The sequence below is a fragment of the Hippocampus guttulatus genome, chromosome 7, assembly GCF_054856545.1.
Source record: "Hippocampus guttulatus isolate MCC_2025c chromosome 7, RoL_Hgut_1.0, whole genome shotgun sequence".
In the NCBI taxonomy this organism is placed as follows: domain Eukaryota; kingdom Metazoa; phylum Chordata; class Actinopteri; order Syngnathiformes; family Syngnathidae; genus Hippocampus; species Hippocampus guttulatus.
The window spans coordinates 16,851,089-16,874,929 of record NC_141267.1 but is presented as its reverse complement, the minus strand read 5'-3'; the positions used below and the strand labels follow the sequence as shown (position 1 = coordinate 16,874,929).

General features: G+C 40.9%; 1 protein-coding gene across 1 annotated transcript; it reads left to right on the top strand.

Moving 5' to 3' along the window:
* The first annotated feature begins 1,256 nt into the window (after positions 1–1,256).
* Positions 1,257–23,660, top strand: LOC147202665 (phospholipid phosphatase 2-like). The gene is made up of 6 exons (XM_086116136.1): positions 1,257–1,686; positions 14,753–14,904; positions 14,981–15,243; positions 15,729–15,786; positions 17,330–17,506; positions 19,889–23,660. The coding sequence occupies exons 1-6, from the start codon at positions 1,629–1,631 to the stop codon at positions 20,033–20,035; spliced, it is 855 nt and encodes a 284-aa protein (XP_085972262.1). The 5' UTR covers positions 1,257–1,628; the 3' UTR covers positions 20,036–23,660.
* The last annotated feature ends 181 nt before the right edge of the window (positions 23,661–23,841 follow it).

Sequence of the window (23,841 nt, the reverse complement as noted above, 5' to 3'; positions counted from 1 at the left end):
AAAAAGATAAATGTGTCATTCAGAGGAAATGCGTTTACTCAGAAGAATTTTGCAAGTGGTGCGAGCCGGTGCGCATGCGAGTCAAGCAACTGGTAAGGGAGATGGTTCACAACTAAATTTGAAATGCTGCTGTGAGCGAATTAGTTTCAGCGTTTTTATCTCAAAATGACATTTGTGAAGTTTGTTGTTACTCGAAAATCCCAGAAGGGGGCAGAAAACAAATGAGAAACGCGTCCTCCGCTGAAATCCCTGAACTGAATGTAATATTTTCCTTGCCCGACATTATGTGTTTATCTACTTGATGTATTTTTCTTAACTCTTGACAGAAATGCAATTGATATGAGTGATTAGAAGCTCGGGCTTCCTGAACTAAGCAAATTGCAAGCACATGTAGTTTTGCTGTGCAAAACAGGTTCCAGTAGCAACAAGTACGTATTTTGAACACTCCCTGTTTAGTGTAGGTCTTTGTAATTTCACTGGTTTAATGTGCTGTTATAGTGTCAGAAAAGTCCTGGTGGGTTTAAAAAAAAGGCTGGTGTATTGTCACCTATGTGAACTACTACACTGAACTTGGATCTAATACTGTGCACGTGATCAAAATGGACAAACCATTTTTTTGTAATTAATCTGACAACTCTTTTTTTGAATAAACATATACACTTTTGAGTCATTTTTTCAGAGGTGGAATGTGTATTAAAATGTAAATAAAAGTGAAAGCAAAAATTGCATTCCCTCTTGCCCTCAAAGCAACTGCGTGCATTTGCCATATATCAATATAAAACATACTGAACTTAAAAGGACAATTACAGATCATAAAAACGCAATATACGTACTGTTACGTGTTGATATGATTTGCTACTCCACCCCTTTTTTTTTTACAAAAACTATAAAAATATGTTAATACAGTATTAAAATATACAGCAAAGTGTGAGTTGAATAAAATTAAATTCAATTAATTTCTCACTTCAATCGAAAACGTCTCCTTTTGTTGGGTTAACTTGTCCTGACGTCATCTTTTTTTTCGTGTGAAAAGTATTCATAAAACAACAACCGCCATTCAAAATGTGTTATTTATCAGCGAGTCCATTCTGTGGCTAGTTATTACTTATTTGTAATTTCATTCTATTTTTACTTTAATATTAGCAGCACCCTCCTTCCGTCTTTTCTTCCTCAAGGAAGACAGGAAATAGGAAAATGGGAGGGAAAAACGAGCATGATTAATGGAGAAGTAAAAAGGGGAGGTGCCCAATGTCGCCGTGTGGTTCTTCGGTGCGGTGCAGTGCCTTCCCACAGTGGCTTGGACTCGATAGCCGCGTGGATGCTCTGTGTGGACTCTTTCTTGAAATATTCCAGAACGCCAACAGGAGTCCTTCTGTATTTTCCACTTAATATATATTTTTACGACTTTTTTTCACACTGTTTGACACAAACACGCGTTAGTGTTTGTGTACGTGCGTGCACGCGCACAGGTATACGCGAGACTACCCCGGAAGAACCCGTAGTGCAGGTTACGTTTTTTGTTGTTATGTAGCAAAGCCGAGCATAATGGATGTGTTTACGGGTACCTTTTGAGCTTGTTTCATCATCTCAATGCGCCGAAAGTGAATTTGAAACGACGGCGAAGCAACATGAAGAGTGTGAAGAAGAAGCTGTACGTGCTTATGGACGTGCTGTGCGTGCTTGTTGGTGAGTCTCCCTCAAACTCTCCTGACTGTAGGACGACGTTTTACGATGTGTGTGTTGTGACAGTTACTGTGGAATGTGTTTAATTATAATGTACACACACACGCACACGATGGTCCGGATTTGACTCGGCCATGGTAATGCTTGTTGACCATTCTTGTGTAAGTGATCTACTTTCCCCCCCAAACGATTCCCCCATTCTGCTCCTCACTAGAGTGGACAGAGCAGGAAGCTGGAATGTTTGTTTATGGAAATGTGATATTGCATTTTTCTTTGCCGAAAATCCCACCAGGAATGTTCCACTTCCAGCTTGAGCACTGCACAACTCTTTAAAATATCCATTATTGTATTATATCTATAATTATGGCTGCGGTTGACGTGTTTCTGCTTTCAAACAAATCCCTGGGTACCCGTGAGCCGTAATTTGTAACTAAATAATTCATCGAAATAAATTATGTCGTATTATTAAAAACTAACAAACTGCTTAACACGTACCAAGCCACTTATTCCGACCTATACCCTAACTTTGGACGAATGAAACGTTCTGATATGATTGGGAATGAAAATATAATTTCACATACGTGCCTTCGTGCAGCTCTTCTTGCTCTTTCACACTCTTTTTTTGTGTACAGCTGAGGCAATCTAACATGCAAAATATTTGTCCCTGGAAAGCACATACCTCAGGTCAAAAGTTTCCAATGTGGATCAATCACTTTGCAAAATATAAGGGCGCCATATCTTTGCCAAAGTTCAGTGCGATTTACTCAGTAATTGCCTTCCACCGGACTATTGCCAAACAGAATATAGTGTGAAATTGGTTCTGCTCATGTTGTCTGTTTCTTAATTTAACTTTTTTTTATTTTTTATGGGGCGGTGGGACGGACATTATTGGGGGCTCAGAAGAGTTGCAAGGTCAACATATGTGCTTTTGTACACCAGCTTTTCCTGTTCATGGACGATGGTTAAATAGTCCTTTCTAATAAACGGGCCATGAATATTTAAGTTGAAATTTTCCCCCAAAAATAATTACATCGATATTTATGTTCAATTGCCGTTAGGTTTATGAGGGTGTCCTTGGATCAAATTTCCTCCCTGTACGAGGTCCCTGTCCCCAACCCAAAAGTTGTAGGACTACTGTGTTAGACCAGCTGTCAGAAAAGCAGAAGTGTTGCACTCTAGATGCCCAAGACAAATTTCCCATAAGGGACAAATACAGTCAGTATATTTTATCGATAATAACACTTGACATTATAGTCACCGGCATTTTTCTGTTTTGCGCACTAACTTTGATGATCGTCTACTTCTGAATGATCTGTGTCCATGCTTTATATTATTTATGTTGCGTCTTTTTTCTTACCATATTTTTTTTTTGTCTGTGTTTATACTTGGAATTTCACCAGAACCTGCCAAGGGCCTGCAAATGGAATCCAGCCGATTGCTATAATCTGTCATATTTACATGCAAATGCTTTTATTGTGCACTGTCCATTTTTAAAATAAAAATGAAATAGATAAATCATGAAGCAGTGCACATATAGTGTATTTCTGAATAGAGATATTGGGGGCGATGAGCTCTTATGTAAACAAATTTCCAATATATATATTTTTTTCCACAGTTCCGACTTAGAAGGAAGAAAAATAGTAGGAAAGTTTTAGTAAATAGCAAGGGGGCACTGTGTAATTATATATTGTCACTGTCGGATGAAAACCTCCAGTGCCCAAATTTGGTCAATTTCCTATTTTTTCCACAAATCGTTCCTATTGATCATTTCCCATGCGGTTCTGTCATTTTTACGAAATCCTGACCAATGTAAAATGTTCAAAATTAATTCACTGGTGATCAGTATTGAGCACAGGTGTCAAACTCGAGGCCCGGGAGCCTGATCTGGCCCGCCTTGTCATTTTATGTGGCCCGCGAAAGCAGATCATGTGTGGCAACTTCCACGAACCTTTCTAAAATCTGTACCGAAATTTCAAATTGTCATATCTCATAAATAACGCTGAGATCCTGCTACAAGTTTTTTTTTTTAATCCTCCACTTACACTCACAATAAGTGAACAAACAAATAGTTGACTGATTTCAAAACTAGCAATCCATCAATTTGTTGTGTACAAGTCACAATACGATGTGATGATTAAACATTTATTCGGCCCTCTGAGGGGATGACGTAACTCCAAAGCGGCCCGTGACAATAATGAATTTGACACCCCTGGTATGGAGTGTCGAGTAGACGTACCACCTGATTGTGAACAAGCGCTACAGAAGATGGGTGGAGGGATGTACCAATTGAAGCGTCCAGTGGTTTTATTTCGGTTCTCACAATAGCTGTGTGTTACATAAATATCCGGCATCTGGTGTCCAGTTGGCCTGTTGCTGCATCCGGTCATTCAGTTGCTTCTGACCCTGCATGCCCCACCCCCTAACTCCATCATATAAGCTGAAGTGAGGTTGACGGGGCTGCGCAATAAGGACTTGCCAGAGCATGTAATTATACTGACCGTCGGCTCGTATGGGCACAAAATACTTTTCCGGTTTGGTTAGTAGTTTTGTTTGCATACGTTTTTTCACTGTCAAATATTTCCATTGCACTTTGTTTGTGCTTTTCTGGGAATGTATTTTTTGGAGGTCTAAATGTTCGGTTTCGCTGCATTTTGCTTTGTGAAGGGAATTATAGAGTGGAAAAAAGCAGCACTTTCAATCTGGGACTGATTTCCTTTGTGTCATTCATAGCAGGACCTGCCCTTGTCAAACAGCCTCACCGCTGAATGAATATGCGTTGACTGTCTCGTAGCTTTTTTCTTTCGTTGTTGGTGTTTTGCTGTTTTTTTTTAAAATACAATGTTGCCATCTGTTTATAATTTTTTAATTGCATTTTTTTTCCTCTCGTTCTGAAACACCCTAAGATGCTGCCGAAGCCCTGGCTAATTAGGAAAGTAGTACAGTAATTGTTAAATAATTCCAAGGGAACACAAAGTGTAGACGAGGTGCAACTTGCCTGAAAGACAAGCTTTGTGTGTCGGGGAGGAGCTCAATTTAGCCTGGGTTGTTGGACGTTACAGAGAGTCTTCACCACAAATAATCTGTTAGCCGTTTATTTTTCAGGATAGTGTTTTCGAATGGGATTGAAATGATTTTGAAATTACTTTCGGATTTAAGTCTGTGATGTATTATTATTTAATCCATTAAAATAGGTAATTCCAAACGACCGCGGCGTCCGGTTGACCGGTGCGTCACGCCGCTCGGTCCGTCCGGGGCACTTGGTGGTCAGTTGAAGGAGGGAGCTGTGTTGCGGCGTTTTATGGCTTTTTGATAAAAACATGAAGTCCAAGTATCGTTCCAACATGAATAATCTTCACCAGAAGGTGTGCGCACAATAAATAAATGAGGCACAGTGGTTGCTCTACTTACGAACATCTCTTCATGCGAAATGTTCAAGTTACGAAACGCCTCAATGGGAAAATATTGCCTCTTGTTACGAAAGAAACGTCAAGATACGAATGGTAAAAATACAGGACTGGCTGCTAGTCACAGCTCCGGGTTTCCTAAACGCAACATACTTATAGCTGCTTTGCCATTGGCTATTACCTAGCACTTTCCTGGCATCCCATAGGCTAAAAGGGACCTCTACCGTATGCGTCGGTGTGTGTAGATAGATAAAAAGATAGATGTGTGTCTATGCAGCGTACTCGTCATTCGCACCTCAGACCATGAGACGTTCCGATAGTTTTACGTAAATGTGAATCCCCAGAAAAAGTGTTCACCAGTCAGGCGATCGCTCACTATGCTGATGTTTGCCTTGGACATTTTCGAAGGATCATTAAAAGCCGACAAAAGTCCTCCGATTAGTTCTTTACAAAACGTCAGGCAAAAAACACCTCTGAGTGTTGAACATGAATTAAAGAGGGCAAAAAAAGTTAGACTCAGTTAAAAGTTAAATGGCCACCATTTTTATTCTTTATTCTTTGTTTTTGTTGTTGTTGTTTTTTTTTTACATCATACACAATTCTCATTTATTGTGCAAAAATCTAATTTTAGCATGTCGATGTTACATCGTTTGATGCATTTTTATGCTTTATAAAGCATTTATGTCAAAATTTTGGAGGGGTCTGAAACGGATTAAGGCATTTACATGGAAAACGCGTCTCGACTTACAACATTTTCGAGTGAAGAAATTTCTTCCAGAACCGATTCCGTAATTAGAGGTACCACTGCAGTTAGTTTGCACTCAGTCTACTTATAAGTGTCTCACATGTTCAAAAAGTGTGGGTCGCCCCTGCTGTAGAGTGTCCACGCATCGAGGTGTTGGTTGCAAGTGGCAATGTCGGAGTTTAACTCACCCAGGGTCATGTTGTCATTTATTCAGCACAGTCGTAGGCGTATCTTTGTTCATAAAAGAGACACAACATGTACACACCCACATTCCAAATGATTACACATGGAGTTGCACATCTTTTGTTGTGAACGCTGATCATGTCTCCTCCGTAAACAGTATCGGTGTGTTAATTACTTTGACAGACTGTGTATTTTTCTCTCCCCAAAGCCCTTTAGCAATAAAATGCAAACATGTCCTCGTGTTATTATCATGTTATTGATGTTTTTCCTGGGAGGCCGGTGTGTTGGGAAAATGGCTCTTCCAGTGTTCTCAGGGAGTCTTCTTGGTGGGAACAGTTTTTCCTCAGGAGAGCAGCGTCATGGAAATGGAACACCCGCTTATTCCTTTGGGGCCCAGACGTCTTTTCAGTTTATTTATTTTTTTTCCCCCCTCGCTCTTATATTTCCGATAGCGCACTCTCGTTTGGGTAGGAAGTATGAAGCCCTTGAAAGGGATTGGCATGCGATAATCAGACAGAGATGACCTCGTGGAGGACGGCTAGCCGAAGCCGAGCCGCTGACGTACGAAATCAAAAATCAAGAAATAAGGCAGCAGAGCTGGAGCAGTTTTCAGTTCGTATGAATGGCCGAACAAATGGGAATTAAGAGATGCAATATGTCGATGCAGTGATTGCACCATAATGCTGAGAAAGGAGGGTGGTTTTTTTCTTTTTTCTTTTTTCTTTTTTTTTTTTGTGGTTATAACACAGCGTTGGCTTAATAGCAGCATGATACCGTGAGTCATATGGCAACACCACTGGGACAATCTACTCAGTGCAGTGCTGAGATGACCTTATTACTCAGCAAGCATCACATTCATCAAAGTTGGAAATGTTTATGGCTCTTTTAATTGCAACATATTTACTTACTCTTACGCGCACCCTGTAACCTAATCACATGATAAACTGTCCACTGCAGTGACCGCTGTCCCTGAAAGGGTTAAATACAACAACATCTAACCTTTTGTATGGCACGCGGCTTCTTATCAATCCTGACAAAACATTTTATACTAAACAAAGCCGATTCATTATTCTTATCATTAACTGTATTCAATATTGTGTTGGTCGAATTAAAAATAGCGATTGTCGCGTTGTTGAATGCTCGAGATAACATTTCACCTCTAATGTCAAATAGCAAAAGTAAGTCAAATTTCCCCAAATCATAAGCATAATAGCGTACTGTAATGACCTATTCAATCATTTTTGGAAAGTAGGAAAAAAAAAATTCAACAATTTCTGCAAGAGTCCAGTTGCCTTGACATTACCTTTGCCAATTACTGTCTTGGATGCCTGACAATCTACACAGGCCTAAAGAACAAAAACAACATTTTTTGCAAGCGTACCACTTTTTGGGGTGGGGGGGGGGGGGGGGGGGATATTGCGACTGTGAAAAATGCCCGAGGCCACTCTGCTCTTGGGCTGACAAAACGCTTCCATCCTCTCTAGCTAAGTTACTTTTAAGTCATTCATTTGCATTAATAAGTGCTATTACTTGCAAGCATGTTACATATTTATTTTCAGTCAGTCCAAATTATTATAACAAAATATGATCTAACATGACGCCGCTGTCGCGACAGCGGGGCTAATTTGCAGGACACCAGAACCACCCTCCCCACATAGAGTTTCTCTGCCCGTAGCATTACCACCACGGCTGGGTGAAGATCCCCAGCCACTTTCAAGCGACTACACTGTCAGCGGTTCACCAATTCACTTGTTTGGGCTCTTGCTAATAGAAAGGTCGAATTTGTTGTCGAGGAAATGATGCATGTTGAATTATCGATCGCAGTATGCGGTAGATTTACACTTTCAACAATTAATAAAAGCATGTGAGACTTATAGTCACACATTTGCATTTAGTCTCAAGTTTATTGTGTATTATAGTCGTTCCATTGATTTCTAAAATGTGCCCCCCCCCCAACGTTTTTTATTTTATTTTTTTTTGCTTTTGATCACCGCCGAGGAATAATAAGACCATGGTTATGACAGCGTTGAGAGCTCCGACAAACACACACTTGACTTGTCACATGCTCACGGATCCACAAGGCAGCACAGTGTGTGCGTCTTACGGATCTTTGAAGTCACATTCATTCATTCTGGCTGACTTGAACTCCCTCTGTGGACTTTTATGGTTTGGGTTGAAAGCCGTGTGGCCCCGCTTCTTTCATTCCATCCCTCCACCCCAAACGCTTTTTTTTTTTCTTCTCAAGTAAACCCAGACGACTGATTGACTGGCAGCCCTCGGACGACCTCGTCACCGCCCGCCACCTCCTTCTCACCCCCGCTGCTTAAGCATGCGTGAATGATGGCCCAGGCGAAGCAGCGGGGATTAAAAATAAAAGAATGGGCAGCAGCAGGATTTGGTGTGACTGTTGGAAGTTGGGCGTTGCTCCACTCAATAGGAATTCCAGAGGCCAGCAGTTAAGGCTCAGCACATACCTTCCCCCTGAGTCAGGGCGGCTCGGCCTGAGACTGTCAGAGAAGTGGCGGGGGTCAGGTTGTTTTGTTGCGCCACGTCACCTTTCGAATGTTTGCTCATGCTTTACCTTACGACATGCATGCGTGCATGCGTGCTGGAATCAAGGCCACACCGTGGAGGGGGCTTGACACACAGCACATGCTACCCTTTTGCAACAAAAAACAGATGATGTGAGATAGATGTACTGTATATACATACAGGGTCAGGCAAAACGATCTGACACATTTGTAGGTTCGATAAAAGGCAAATAAAGTAAAGAAACAAAAAAGTGCTTTTATTTTCAAAAAGTACATATTATGCCATTCTGTTTCATTATGTTTGAAAATTTCAATCAGTCAAACGGGATCCATTATTGTCCACACGCTGTTGAAGGCGTTCACGAAAGTTGTCTAGAACAATATTCCTTTTTGGTCTGAGAAAAGTATGTAGCATCTCACAATAGCTTCAAAGAAGTACGGACCCAATACCCCCCCCCCCCCCAAGGGCATTTTATGTACTTTTTGAAAATAAAAACACTTTTCTGTTTCTTTATTTTATTTGCCTTTTATTTAACCTACAAATGTGTCAGATCATTTTGACTGACCGTGTGTGTGTGTGTGTGTGTGTGTGTGTGTGTGTGTGTGTGTGTGTGTGAGCGTGCGTGTGTGTGCGTGTGTGTGTGTGTGTGTATATATATATATATATATATATATATATACACACACACACACGCACACACACGCACGCTCACACACACACACACACACACGCCCATATATATATATATATATATATATATATGGGCGGCCCGGTAGTCCAGTGGTTAGCACGTCGGCTTCACAGTGCAGAGGTACCGGGTTCAATTCCAGCTCCGGCCTCCCTGTGTGGAGTTTGCATGTTCTCCCCGGGCCTGCGTGGGTTTTCTCCGGGTGCTCCGGTTTCCTCCCACATTCCAAAAACATGCATGGCAGGCTGATTGGACGCTCTAAATTGTCCCTAGGTGTGGGTGTGGGTGTGGATGGTTGTTCGTCTCTGTGTGCCCTGCGATTGGCTGGCAACTGATTCAGGGTGTCCCCGCCTACTGCCCGAAGACGGCTGGGATAGGCTACAGCACCCCCCGCGACCCTAGTGAGGATCAAGCGGTTCGGAAAATGGATGGAGAGATATATATATATATAGAGAGAGAGAGAGAGAGAGCTGTATTTTGAGGACGATAAATACATATCAATGTAACGCGATCTCTGGAGGCTGTGACAAGTAGGACGACAGCGGGGAAAGAAAATGACTCGTCCCTCTCATTGACATCCTCCACTCTGTTTTTATCCCATTCATCCCCTCCCCGGCCATCCGCCTGCCTGTTATTGTCTTGTGTGCAGCAGCAGCATCCTCCCACACACTTCTCGCTCATGTAAATATAGAGACGGCTCCATTTAGAACGCACATGTGCAATTACGCCGGACCTTGGGGACCGCAGTGACACGGCGCAGCCTGGATGTTTATTCCCACTTCCATCTGGACTTCCCGTCAAAGTGCCTCACACCTACTCGCCCAACCTGCTGCACCTGCACGATCATACCGAGGATTGTCGATTGTCCCTCAATTTTCACCCCCCCTCCCAAAAAAAAAGCAGCTGTTGTTTTAATTGGTTCCATCGCCACGCATATTTTCAAGCCGTGTTGAGAGAGGTGTTACTTCAAGGTCACATGCGTGGGAACGCTCTTTGCGCCAACTCTTATATTCCCGGCACCCGGCAGGGAGAAGGTCACATGCAGCGACCATGCGGGACATGCCAAGCCCATAACAAAGTTATTTTTCTGGTTGGTGGTTAGGCAGAAACTTGCTGACGTTGTCATGAAAAATGTGCATGTCATGCCAATCACGCAAAATAACAAAACTCATGCACAGAATAAAGCGTCAAAATTCCCCACAGTGGTCTTTCTGCGATTTTAAAGAACTTGGATTGAATTAGCCCGGAAGTGGTTTGACGCACACAGCACTCAATTTCAGTCCGGACAAGGCTGGGTGAACATTTGCTTTGGAGGAAGTCTCCATTAAGACCACAAAACATTTCTAGATTTGCTGCTCATCTATTTGTTTAAATACAGCACCTTATTTGCTATAAAAACAAACAAACAAAAGCTGCACCTGTGATCTCTATCTGGGTTTTTTTGTGCTCTTTCTGTCACACTTGAATGCCCAGCTCCTTCTAAGGTGCCATGTTGGTGTCAACAATTGTCAGGAATAGCCTACAAGAACAGCTGTACTTTATTTGGGGTTGAGCAATTTTAATTGAGTCATTTTATTCTTGTATGACCATTTTTATATGGACTTTATTCGTGTATTGTAAGCCTTTTTCCTCAAGTACTTAACATTGCTACTCTCGTGCAATATTCTGACTTGATTCATATAACTACTACCCCCCCCCCCCCAACCACAAGCATCAAAATCCAGTACAAAATGAGTTTGCCTTTATCCAGGAAGGAAAGCCTTATCCCAACATCCTGCACCTTCCAACAGACCTCCCGTTTGCAGGAGATTAGCCTGGCCGCATTCCAGGCGACGCCTGTAGAATCCAGCCGTCCCATCCCGAGAGACGATTCTCCCTTTTCTGTCCGAAATCAAGTCAATCCACGCTGTCATCAAGATGTCTGAGTTAAGCTTCCAATGAGACCAAGGGCTTGCTCTTTAAGTGGTGTCGCTCAGTCTTGCGGGTTTGTCTCGTGGTCTCTCGCAGGCCCAGTTTGTCTACAGACGGGTCTATTTTTTGACCCGCCGGCGCTCGGTGTCTGCTCGTGCTTTTCAGCAGTTTGGTTGAGTACACTCACGTCCGCTGTTATATATATATATATATATATATATATATATACAGTAATCCCTCGTTTATCGCGGTTAATGGGGACCAAAACCACCCGCAATAAACGAAAATCCGCGAAGTAGCGTCCAATTAACTTAAACAGGTAAAAAAATATATATATACTGTATACTGTAAAAGTCCGCAAACGGTCCTCGAGAAGCTGCAAAACAACAGCAAGTCGAATAGGGCAACATATACAGTACTGTACTCCATGTATATGTTTAAAAAAATTGTTTTTTTTAATATGTTTGAAAAAACCGCGATGCACTGAACCCGCGATAAACGAACCGCAAAGTAGCGAGGGATCACTGTATATATATATATATATATATATAAATTCAAAAATTTTCAGGCCCAATGCATAACGAGGAGAATGTTTGAATAGTGTCCACTGTAGAGACTGATGTGCAACTTTGACACAAGACTAACGCATATAGAAGAAAGTGGGTTTGGAATAGCTGTCCACTCCGTAATGAAGTTCATCGTTGCTGCAATGCATTTAACAGAAAACACATTAAACAACTTTTTTTAGGTGTCATCATAACTCATGCATAAAATAAAAGTGACGTTTACAACGCTCTAAAAGAAGCAAATAAACAGCTTTGGCCAACTTTTTCGTATGCGCCTTTGAATAAATGATGTGTTAAAAAAGTTGAGTTTAAAGCCAAACACTCCACATTAGTGTTGGCTGATGTCATATTTTGACACAGACAGTCCTAGAGTCAGCAGTCTGGAAATATCTGAAGTCATATTTGGAAGTAGGTGGACATGAAATATCGTTGGAAGCAAAAGCGTGCTGCTCTGGTATCATTTTTATGATATCCCACCAACACCCCCACTCTGCCTTCTTGCTAGCCAGCTGGAGACAGAGGATGCTTGGGGGAGGGAGCAGGGGGTTGCCATCCAAAAGCTACAGTGTTAAATCCCTGGCTTTTCCCCGCTGTGTACTGTATATTGTGCCACAAACAGGAAGCTGGCAGTGCTATAGCAAACATTGACGGAAAAAGGAGACGACTGATGGGTGCAGTTGATGTGCGCTTGGCCATCCATAATGATCTTGTGGCTGCTGATGGGGAGCTTACATGGATGTTAATCATCCAAAAAGGCATCAAAATAAATGCCAAAATTGGGAATGTGTGGTGCCTTGAGATCAGCATGACCCGGGCTTGAAGGTTTACGATCAAACCAAACCTAAAATGAGAATTATTATTGGTTCTCATTACAAACCGCACAACTTTGCCTGTGGAATATCCGCTCTTAATGCTAACGCACAATGCAAAGCGCCATAAGCTAGCGACTAGCATCGATGGTTGTAGGTTTATAACCCTTTAAGCTACGGTTAGTTGATCACAGCGTCGCCACATGTGGACAGACAATTTAAGAGATTCTTTATCCTCTGTGAAAAACACCCAATATGTTTCGACGCGCACACTTATGAATACTGTATATCTGTTGTTGAAAGGTTTATTGTCACCACAACTTCAAATCTAGTTTCGTTGGCCCGTCTACAATGTTTTGTATTGCGTGCTAACATTAAGCTAGCAGATTTTAATGTTCTTTGGTAAAACACACACTATGTAATTCTCTTTGTTTGATAATTACTTTTGCTGTACACTTGGGAGTGACAATAATCAGCTTGTGGAACTTGGCCTCTGTTTTGAAGTACTGTTCACTATATGCCAAGCCAAAATACACTCCCAGCTTAGCTAACTCTCATAATTTATATTTCTGCAAAAAACAAAAAAAACCTGAAGACCCCCCCCCCCCCAAAAAAAAAATCAACTTAGCGATGGTATGGATGTTTGGCACCAGACAAGTGGGAAATGTGATGATTGTATGACTTGGACGACTTTGTTCTCGTGAATGTACAGCTTTTCTTTTAAAAGAATACAACTTTACTCTTGTAATGTTAGGGCTTTATTTTCATAATATTTTCACGTTTTTCCCCACTTAATATTAAATGTATGTATTTTTTTATACTAGTTTTGTCAAAAGATGACAAAGTGGGTTGCTTGAAGAGCAGAATTATTTAATAGCACTCCACTGTAATGCCTGCACTACTCTCGAGTGCCTCTACGGGCACCACATCTGTTTTTGGATTATTTTTCTCAATACTGCACGTCTTTATTTACAGCATGTTGCACTTTCACAACACAAAAGCTCTTTAAATCAATCTTTTTGTGGGAATTTTTGCATCTTAGAGGTTAATAACTGTTAGTCAAACACACACACACACACACACACACACACACACACAAAATTTACTCCAATCAGAATCTTCACAGAAAATCAAATAAATGCCACATCTATGCCTTATTATTTACTAAAGTAATTGACTTTTATAGTGGAGCCTTGATTTACCATCGACCCGACTCCCTTCACTCGTCAGATTCAACTTTATTTTTTTTTTTCCAAAGTCCCGAATTATGCTGCTCTCAGAATGTATTTTCTCATCCGTGCGAATTCACTGCATACTAGCGCTCGCTACTTGCCCTTGAAAGCATTTTGTGCCCGCTGTCTGCGAATCACGCTCTTTAAATCCCCTTCACTGACTTTATGTCTGACTTGTCGAGCAAGAGTGATGCATCAAGGTAAAAACTCTGGGGGTTGTCTGCCTTGTTGGGCTGAAGTGCATCGCTTCAAGGTTGCCCGGTGACATGATCCTATAAAGGACTTATTGTCTTGCTCCCCTTAGCACACACAAAGCTTGTGTTTTGCTCTTTCGGTCTTGATAATGTCCGAGGGACACTCATGCTGCTTGTTGTTCCTAATCAAATGTCAGCACTCATCACCTTGGAAACGAGACAACACACAGACACGGCACGGCATTCAGGGCGTCGATGCTTTTAGGAAGTAGGAGAGCTGTTTATGCAAAACACTTGGATTGTCAGGGCCATACTGACAAGAAAAGGAAATTGTACGATGAATAAAGTAGTCTTTTTAGTTTATTTTTTTAAAATCGAAAACGAAGTAGAAATATCACATGCATAATGTTTTTTCTTGTGTTATTGTGACTTACTTCACATTCTTCCACATCATTTGATCATATTCAAGAAAAAAAGACTTTGTGACGTTTTTTTTTAATACTGTTTTTGTGATCTATTTTTCTCAAAAGAATAAAACCATTCTTGTGATATTGCTCCTAATTTACTTCTTAGTGTAATATTTACATATACACGTTTCTCACAATATTATGTTTAATTGAAAATATGCCTTTAACTTTATACTTGGCTTTTAGTGTGATGATGTGATTGCAAATCTTCCGGTGGTTATCTTATCAATAAGTTTTGGGCACATATCACTCATCTCTTTTCTGCCGAGGTCATGTTCAGAACTCTCCAGTTTGACTCTAACAGTTGCTATTTATTTCTTTATTTTATTTTCTTGAAGCGGCACTGCCCTTCATCATCATGACCATCGTCTTCAAACCTTACCAGAGGGGCGTGTACTGCGACGACGAAAGCATCAAGTACCCGCTCAAAGCGGACACCATCACCCACAGCATGCTGGCCGCCGTCACCATCTCCTGCACAGTCGTCATTGTACGTTTTTCAGCTCCAAATGCTTTAGTTCTTCCCGTCGACTGCCGACAACCCGCTCTCACTCTCGTTTCCTCAGATCTCATCCGGAGAAGCATATCTGGTGTACAGCAAAATGATTTACTCCAATTCCGACTTCAACCAGTACGTGGCCGCCCTCTACAAGGTTGTGGGCACCTTCCTGTTTGGAGCCGCGGTTAGCCAGTCGCTAACTGACCTGGCCAAGTTCACCATCGGCCGGCCCAGGCCTAACTTCATGGCCGTGTGCGCCCCTAAAGTGTGCACGGGCTACATGCAGATAATCAACTGCACGGGCAATCCTCAGGACGTCACAGAGTCCAGGTAGGATGCCCTCACGTAGGTAGAGATAATTATTCTTCGGCTGTATTCATCAACATTTTGATCCCGTGCTCAAAGGTTCGTCCTTTTGACGTTTTGATCACTGGACTGACCCTAAAGAAACGGAAATGGGATCCTAAAACCAGTTTCACTGATTACGTAACTTGAAATTTGGTGCGCATGGCTTTAATGAGCAGACCCACAAAAAAAGTCTCAAGAAGCCATACCAAGAAGCCGTTTTAGGATCATTTTGAGATCTTGAGATTTAAAAAAAATCAACCCCTGATGCCAGTTTTGTTCAACAGCATGAATTTTGATCGGCGTGTCTATCAAGAGTAGCCCCACAAAAAAAATGTCAAGAACGCATGCCCAAAAAGATGTGGAAAGTCTGCCATTTTGGGTCAAATGGTGGCTTCAAACCAAAATAACTGCGAGACCAAATTGATTAAAAAAAAAAAGGTTCATATGATTCTTTTGTCTGTTTTCAGGTTGTCCTTCTACTCAGGCCACTCGTCTTTCGGCATGTACTGCATGCTCTTCCTCGCGGTAAGCAACATGAATGACACACTTGAATAATCTCCTTTAAAAGCACTTTTAAGTGCTTACAACGTTGACGGTTTTTTTTTCAATCTGTCACATCTCTTTTTTTTTTTAAATTTAATAAATGAATTGAATTTAGTTTAAAAAATAAAAATGAACCAAATGAAAACTCAAGAACTATTATCACGTCCACTGTATCCCCCCCAACTCCAGCGGTACCTAAATACAGTGGTACCTTGACCTACTTATCTGTTATTACAATACAGTGATGGTTTTTGCATTAACAAAATGCAAGTAACTTTTTTTTTCTGAGAAGGGAAATGGGGGTTGATAATTGACATTTCAACAGAGAATAGTGAACGAATTAAACTCACAAGTCATGGTACAACTCTTACAGTATGCCATTAACCACTGCTGTAAGATGCTGGAAACGCTTCAAAGATGATTCTTAAAACGAACATGACCCCTGACAAACTTGTGACCACTCGTGTATTTGATGGCAATCTCCATGCGATGCGATATGGTTCACATGATCACACCTAATAGTCCCCAGATGGCGCGTGCGGCAGACCTAAGCACCTTAGGCTCACCGAGGCCCAAAAGCCTTATAAGGGCTTTTTTTTTTTTTTTAAACATGGCAACAAGTTGAGTGGAAAAATGTGCAAGTTGTCAGCAATGACCGGTTTGCTTCCTTCCCGGCAGCGACGTGATGTTCCACTTGATTAGCCTTGGCATTATCCCTCACACATTAGCACACGCACACACAAACTGTATGCGCGTACATGCGGACACACACACACACACACACACACACACACACACACAAGCCTACACGCATACAAACACAGGCAGACATAAACACACTGATAGACACACAAATACATCCACAGACGCGCGCGCGCGCACACACACACACACCGACAGGCACAGACAGACAGACGGCAGACATGCAGAGCAGCGCAATAGGAGGCCAAGCAAAGCAGCAGAGACCTTGTCCTTGCATTCACAGTGCTTCAATCCACACTAATAATAGTGTCCAGTGTTCTTTATCAATAGTGAGGCTGGACTTTTTGCCTGTGGACGTATGGAGGTGCCATGCCAAGTTTTACACATTTACCGGCAGTCTTAATGTCTGGAGAGCTGCCAGCTTCAGATTTTTTTCCCTCCCCCATTATTGCAACAAAAATGAATGAAAAAAAAAAGTCATGGCTCAGACACAATTATTACTCTGTTTATTCAAAATGTTGAAGTGTGGCTCCATGTACCGGTAGTGTAGTCCTATTTACCGTTTATGCAATAAAAACGACTACAGTAGGTTAGCCAACATGCATGATTTAAATTAATTCAATGACAAATGCAGTTTAAATAATTTATCATTTAAAAAAAAAAAGCACAAAATAGCTGCATGATTCATGACTGTATCTCAAATATAAAATATGAATGTGTACATTTAAATCAAAATTTTAAAAATGATTTTTAAAAAGTGTACAACAACCATGAAATACATTAATGAAAATATAAAATACAACTGAAAATACAACTCCCGCAGCTGTACGTGCAGGCCCGGCTGGTGGCCAAGTGGGCACGACTCCTGCGGCCCACCGTGCAGTTCTTCCTGGTGGCCTTCGCCGTCTATGTAGGCTACACGCGCGTCTCCGATTACAAGCACCACTGGAGCGACGTGCTGGTGGGGCTGCTGCAGGGGGCGCTCGTCGCCATGCTCAACGTAAGTATGCAACATAATGTCGATAATGACAGCTGTTTATGAGTGTGTCATGGGTGTACTGCTTGCTTGTATGTACAGTGGACCCATGCATGCTCGTATGGTATCTGCAAACTCACCTATTCGCAGATTTTGAGGAGATATTGTGAAAAAACGTTTTTCATTTTTCTTTCCGTTGCAAAGGGCTCTCTTGCATAAAAATGATAAGTGAAAACTGCTAATCAAGAAACCAGCATGAAGTGCAAAAATTATTTTTTCCCCCACAAAAATCAACTCACTCTATCCATCCATCCATCCATTTTCCGAACCGCTTGATCCTCACTAGGGTCGCGGGGGGTGCTGGAGCCTATCCCAGCTGTCTTCGGGCAGTAGGCGGGGGACACCCTGAATCGGTTGCCAGCCAATCGCAGGGCTTAACTCACTCAAAAATGTTATTTTGTTGAAGTACTATGTCCTGCATATCATTCCAAAGTTGCAAAAAAATTATTAGGCCTACTCAAATTGTATTACAGCGCAGCATATAAGACCCAATGTAAACAGCTATTAGACATCTCTGCCATCTAGTGGTAATTGGAGATATTACAACTTCAAAATACAACCCACCACGTTTTTGGCATCCGGCCGGGATTCTCATATTCACAGATTTTTTTTCCATTGTTTTCCAGGATTTTTCCCGTTTCCCTCCCTTGAAATGTTTTTAGGGTTTGTCAAAAAAATAAATAAATAAGAAGAATAATTAATCAAGGGGCCGCTCAGAGTGCAGCCCGCGAGGTGCCATATCGGTTTTAGTAAATCAGGAGGGGGTGGGGGGGGGCGCACATTGGAGTGATATCGTGAATTGCAGTGATGTGCTGTGATGTACTGAGTCCGCCGTTATTTTCTTTCCCTGCCCTTTTCGAAATTTTTAGTTGAAAGTGCCACATTTGCTTTTAATATCAGTTTAGTTTAAAGATGTGATGAAAATATCAGCCATCGTTCCAGAAAAAGCAAAACTTTGGGAGGGGTTGTCCACATCAAACCGTGTTTAACACATTTCTCACCACAGGAATATGTTGGCTTCATTTCTGCTTACTGTTATATTTCATCTAGACGGGAAGTGAGCAGGGATAGAAATGTGACTTGATACACGCGCACCCGCGCACCCTGTACCGAATCCTCAAACCATTCTTCTCACTTCAACCAGCTTGAACTTTTTATTGTTTGCAATGAGACTCAGCACCATCTTGTGGAAATTACCAGAGTGTTTGTGTCTGATGGTGAAGGTCATAATTGAAGAAAAAAAATCAAATTAAATAAAAATTTAAAAAACACATCGAAGATAATGAAAAATTCATTTAACAAGAAAATGAACAGTGTGGATAAAAGGTGTGGATTTTATGAAAAGGAATCTGTAATTTTCTGAAAGCAAGTCGGAGTATTACGAGAAAAAAAGATTGAAATTTTACATTATAAATAGGAGTAAACTAAATCAGCTAAAAACACACAAAAAGTTCCAAGTTAGGAAGAAAATGTAATTTCCCAAGAAATACTGCAATTCTGTAAGTAAAATGTCATTTTCTAAATGGTGAAAAGTGTAAATATTTTGAGAATGAAGTTTGTGTAAGTAGGTTTTCTGAAAATACATTCGCACTATTACAGGGGAAAAAATGCTGCATAAAAAAAGTCATGGGAAGAAATTTTAAGTTTCATGTGGAAAAGTTACCATTTTACAAAAAACTTTTATTTTTGGGAAAAAAAACAAGGATTTATTAGCAATGTAATTTTGCATGAAATCTCAGAATTTTGGAAGACAAGTTGAAATATCTTAAAAATGTACATTTTTAAAAAATTACTACAATCTCTATATAGTGTATATCTATATTTTATTTTTCCTATTTTTATTACGACAGTATAGTATGTTTTTTCTTGTGTCTTAATTGTAGAAAAAAAAACACTTGGCACTTAACCAGAATGTGTGTGCGTGCGCACACATCAGTTAAATGGTTTGAAAATGAGAGTCCACCTTTGACCTTCATGGTGCTGCATGCAATTAGATTCTCTCCTGGGCCTTGCGCTTTACGACCGCTGCTTTCTGTATGCGTGTGTGTGTTCCCCTCAGGTGTGCTTGTGCTTTAACATCTGCGCAGGGAGCGCAGCGCGCCAGACACACTTTGATCACACTTTACTAGCTTGCCCTTCTCACTCATACTTTTTCCCGTTAGATATTTTAAGGAATAAAAGGATGAAGAAATAATTTTGCAAGAAATGAGAAAAAAAACAAGAATTACAAGGGGAAATGTTCTAAAACTAGCGAGAAATAATGTCATGGCGGATGTAAGATGTCGGATGACATGATTATTGTTGTTTGCGGTGAGTCCAAATGTTTCCCTCCGCTCTGCGTCACAGGTGCGCTTTGTGTCGGACTTTTTCAAGAAGCGTCCGCCGCGCCGCGCCAAGCCCGAGTGCGCCGACAGCGAGGAGCCCGAAAGGAAACCCAGCCTTCAATTTGTCGACTCGGAGCACACCAACCATTACAACTGTCATCCGGTGTGACCCCGCTCGCCGCCAATCACACGGTACCAACCCCACCCCCACGACACCCCCCACTTCATCCGGCGGGCGTGTCGGCTTCCCGTTTTGAGTCAACCACTCACCTCCCATCTGCTCCTCACTACCACTAGACTGAGCGAGAGGGTTCGTCCTCTCCGAAACGCCTCCTCGTCCTCTTGGAGGCAGCGTCCGTAACGCACGCGCCGCCGGTTCGCGTTGTAGGCAAAGACTCGGAAATGACGTGGCTGAGCGATCGCTGACGACAAGCTCGTGTTCATTCACTCGTTCTCATTTCGGCTTTTTGTACCGATGTCGCTTTTGTCATGCGTCGGTGTGGATTCTCTTCGAGGAGCACCACTACTGCCGCATGAGCTTTCCTCATCAGATCCTTCTTGAGGTATGCCCGCGCAATCCAGTAAATGACAAATTCTGCCTGAAACACAATCGTGCAGTTGGAGTATTCGGGGGAACAAAAAGCACGGCGGGGCCACTCAATTTTGAGATTTGAAAACAAATAGCTGAAGCTGAAAGAGAAAGTGTTAGCATATGCTCCCTCTTACGTGTTCCAGTTTAGGGGTGAGTGGTATCGTTTTGAACACGTTTTGTATTTTACAAGAAAAGATGCAAAATCACAAGAAAAAAGGTTGAATATTTCGATGGTTGTTGTTGTTGTAATGTTGCTTTTTGACGCGGGGGAAATGTTATATAAGAATTCGAGGCGTAACAAAAATTGATGTGAATCACACCATCAAACTGGATCGTTCCTCTTTAAAATGTGCCACCCTTGAATCAAATAGCACCCCAACATATGTAAAAAAAAAAAATCGTCTTTTATTGGTGAGATGCACACCCCTAAATTTTCACCTGACATTCTTTTATCATACTTTTAAAATAAGTTGAAATTTGATGGAGAGAAAAAAATCTTGTAATACGATACAAGACGAAAAAATCTGACGAGAAGGCATTTATACTTCAATGGTGTAAAAAATATATATTTTGATATGAATGTAATTTTGCTAGAGAAAAGACCACTTCTAATTTTGCATTGAAACGGTACCGGTAGAACAAGACAAAAGTAAGAAAATGACTTGAATTCAATAAAAGTCAGAAATTTGCAAGAAAAATTTGACTGCAAGGAAAAGTAGCTATTTTGCAACCATGTCATTCTAATTTCAAAACGCTGAATTTCCCTAAGTATGCATGTAAAAAAAACGGTGTCACTTGCATCAAAAAGTACTGGACTAATCGATCTATTCCACACAATTCCTGATGCTCGATTGATCTGTGTTGCGCTCTCATCTTATTTAGCCCCTTTTTTTGCATTATTACAATTGTAAAGGCAGGCTTGTCCATTCGGCTCTATCAGTAGACTGTGTGCGTGTGTGTGTGCAGTTGACGATCTTTTTCGACTCAGTGACTTGTGGGTGTCACGTGAGTGAGGAAGGACTGCAGTGTAGATTTGTAAAGCTCTGTGCATATACCACTACCATATGTTGCCCAATTGAAAAAAAATCATTTTATCCTCAAATGTAAGAATGAGACACGTTTTTTTAAAAGGAAAACTGCGTTAATTTATTGGAAATCTTCTTTCTATTTTTATTGTGCAATCACCCTGCTTGCCACTTTGAGCCGTACACGCTCTATCATAAGAATGTGAGAGAGAGAGGGAGAGACGGATAAATAGATAGAGATATATCTATAAATAATTGTAATTTTCACGTAATTGTGTTCGTGTAGAGCAAGGGTGGGTAAACTTGTGCTCAAGGGGCCACATTTGATTTGGAACACAGACAGGTGGGCCGATGTAAAGATGTGGTTACAAAAAAAAAATTCATGTGTACCATACCATATTTTGACTGCTGTTCGAGAATGTTTCGGGTCACTTGGGAAATATACTTTGTTTTTGAAAGAAATGCACTAATGTATAATAAGTGTTGCCTCAAGTTAAATTAAAAATTTTAAATAATAATAATAAAAATCATCTGTTCGCATTAAAATGAATGTATATTTCATTCATTTGTTCCAGCACTCCCAAAACCGGCAACAAAAAGTTTTTCGTTTTATTAGAAAAATAGTATTTTGCTTTCTTAAAACATATAGTGATAACATTTAACACGAGTAGACTGTAAATAATTCAACAATTTGTGCATCATGATAATCCAATGGGGATTGTGCTGCTCCTTCTGGTGGGCACATTCCATCAGAACTAAGATGCAGTAATTTGGCATTTTTGGTAGTCGATAAGATGGCGGCAAAGCACTTTTTTGTGTTCAACCATGCTTCCAGGCATGAAAACATGAAGTTTCTCCCCCTCGTTGTTGTTGAGCAAAGTTGCTTGGCACTAATGTGCCACCAGATGACACCAAAGCTGTTCTTTTGTATTTGGCATGGCTTTAGCCTGTGCACAAAAACTGACTAAAAATCACTGAAAAAGGAAAAATTGTGAATGCCGAATGTGGGGTTCACTGTCTGGAAACATTTTTCTGTTCCAAGGTTTGAGTCATTAAAACTGTTATTATATTATCATTAAATAACTTTTTAGGGGATCTCTTAATACTAGCAAGTGTAAAGATATGAATTACAGGCAGAACATTTGACTGTTTTACAATACTTTGTCCTATCGTATTTGTTTAATATTATACCTGAAATAAAAATCAGCAAAAAAAATTGGCCGGTATTTTTTTCCCTCTAGTTATGTTGTAATGTGCTAATCAGTGAAGAAAAATAACCTCTGATTTTAAAAGAGCTAACTGGCCAATCCGGTGGGCCATCGTTGTCAATATAGTAAAAAATTGAACAAATAAATACATTTTTTAAAGTTTTTCTTTCAAAGTATAAGACCCTAAATTTTTGTTAAACATACAAAAGATATATTTTCATTTGTTTTATCTGCAATTTAATTCTAATTGAGAAATTAACCATTTTTTAAATACAACATATACAAATTGTTCCTGCGATTGGTTGGCATCCAATTCGGGGTGTCCCCCGCCTACTGCCCGAAGACAGCTGGGATAGGCTCCAGCAACCCCCGCGACCCTAGTGAGGATAAAGAGGTTCGGAAGATGAACAAATTGTTCAATGTGTTTTTTATTTTACAAATATTTGAAATTATATACAAGAAAACAACTCACCATTTCTTAATCTAATAAAATATTTTTTATACCCCAATTTTAGTGAAAAAGAGATTTAAATTAATGTACAAAATATCCTAGGACTCTTGACAGAGATCACCCCTATGTGGCCCCCAAGCCGTATTTTGCCCACCCATTTAGTCGCAATCTCTCAGTTTCCAAATGTAAGCCAGATGCCTCTGTGGGACGAAATGGCCACCGTAGTGAACACTCACATGCACAGCTCTGTTCTTATGAAGCCATGGAATGAAGGGTAGTTACGCCATACGATGAAGGGCCAGACGAAGACCCGAAACGTGGCCGCTAATCATGTCAATAGACAAAGAAGCACAAGAGTGTCATGCGAGACCCAGACTCCTCACCAATGTTCTCAGCCTCTCATGTTTTATCCGCATGTGCCTTCAAATAGGTGCTATTGTGTGTGTGTCACCATGTAATTAGAAGCTCTATGTTGTGATTGTGTGTACATTTTGGAATAAACATGTAATCTGCATTCACTTATGTTATTTTTCTATTTCTTAACAAAAATGATCCGAATTTGGGCATGACGCCCTGCAGTGACAACGTAGCCTGTATGACTGCAATATCTAGCAACTACACCGAAATGGAATATTCTGTACCTCACCGTTGTTCCCGCGGAGTGCTTTGAAATCCGCGGCAAAGTCCGCCAATCATGCA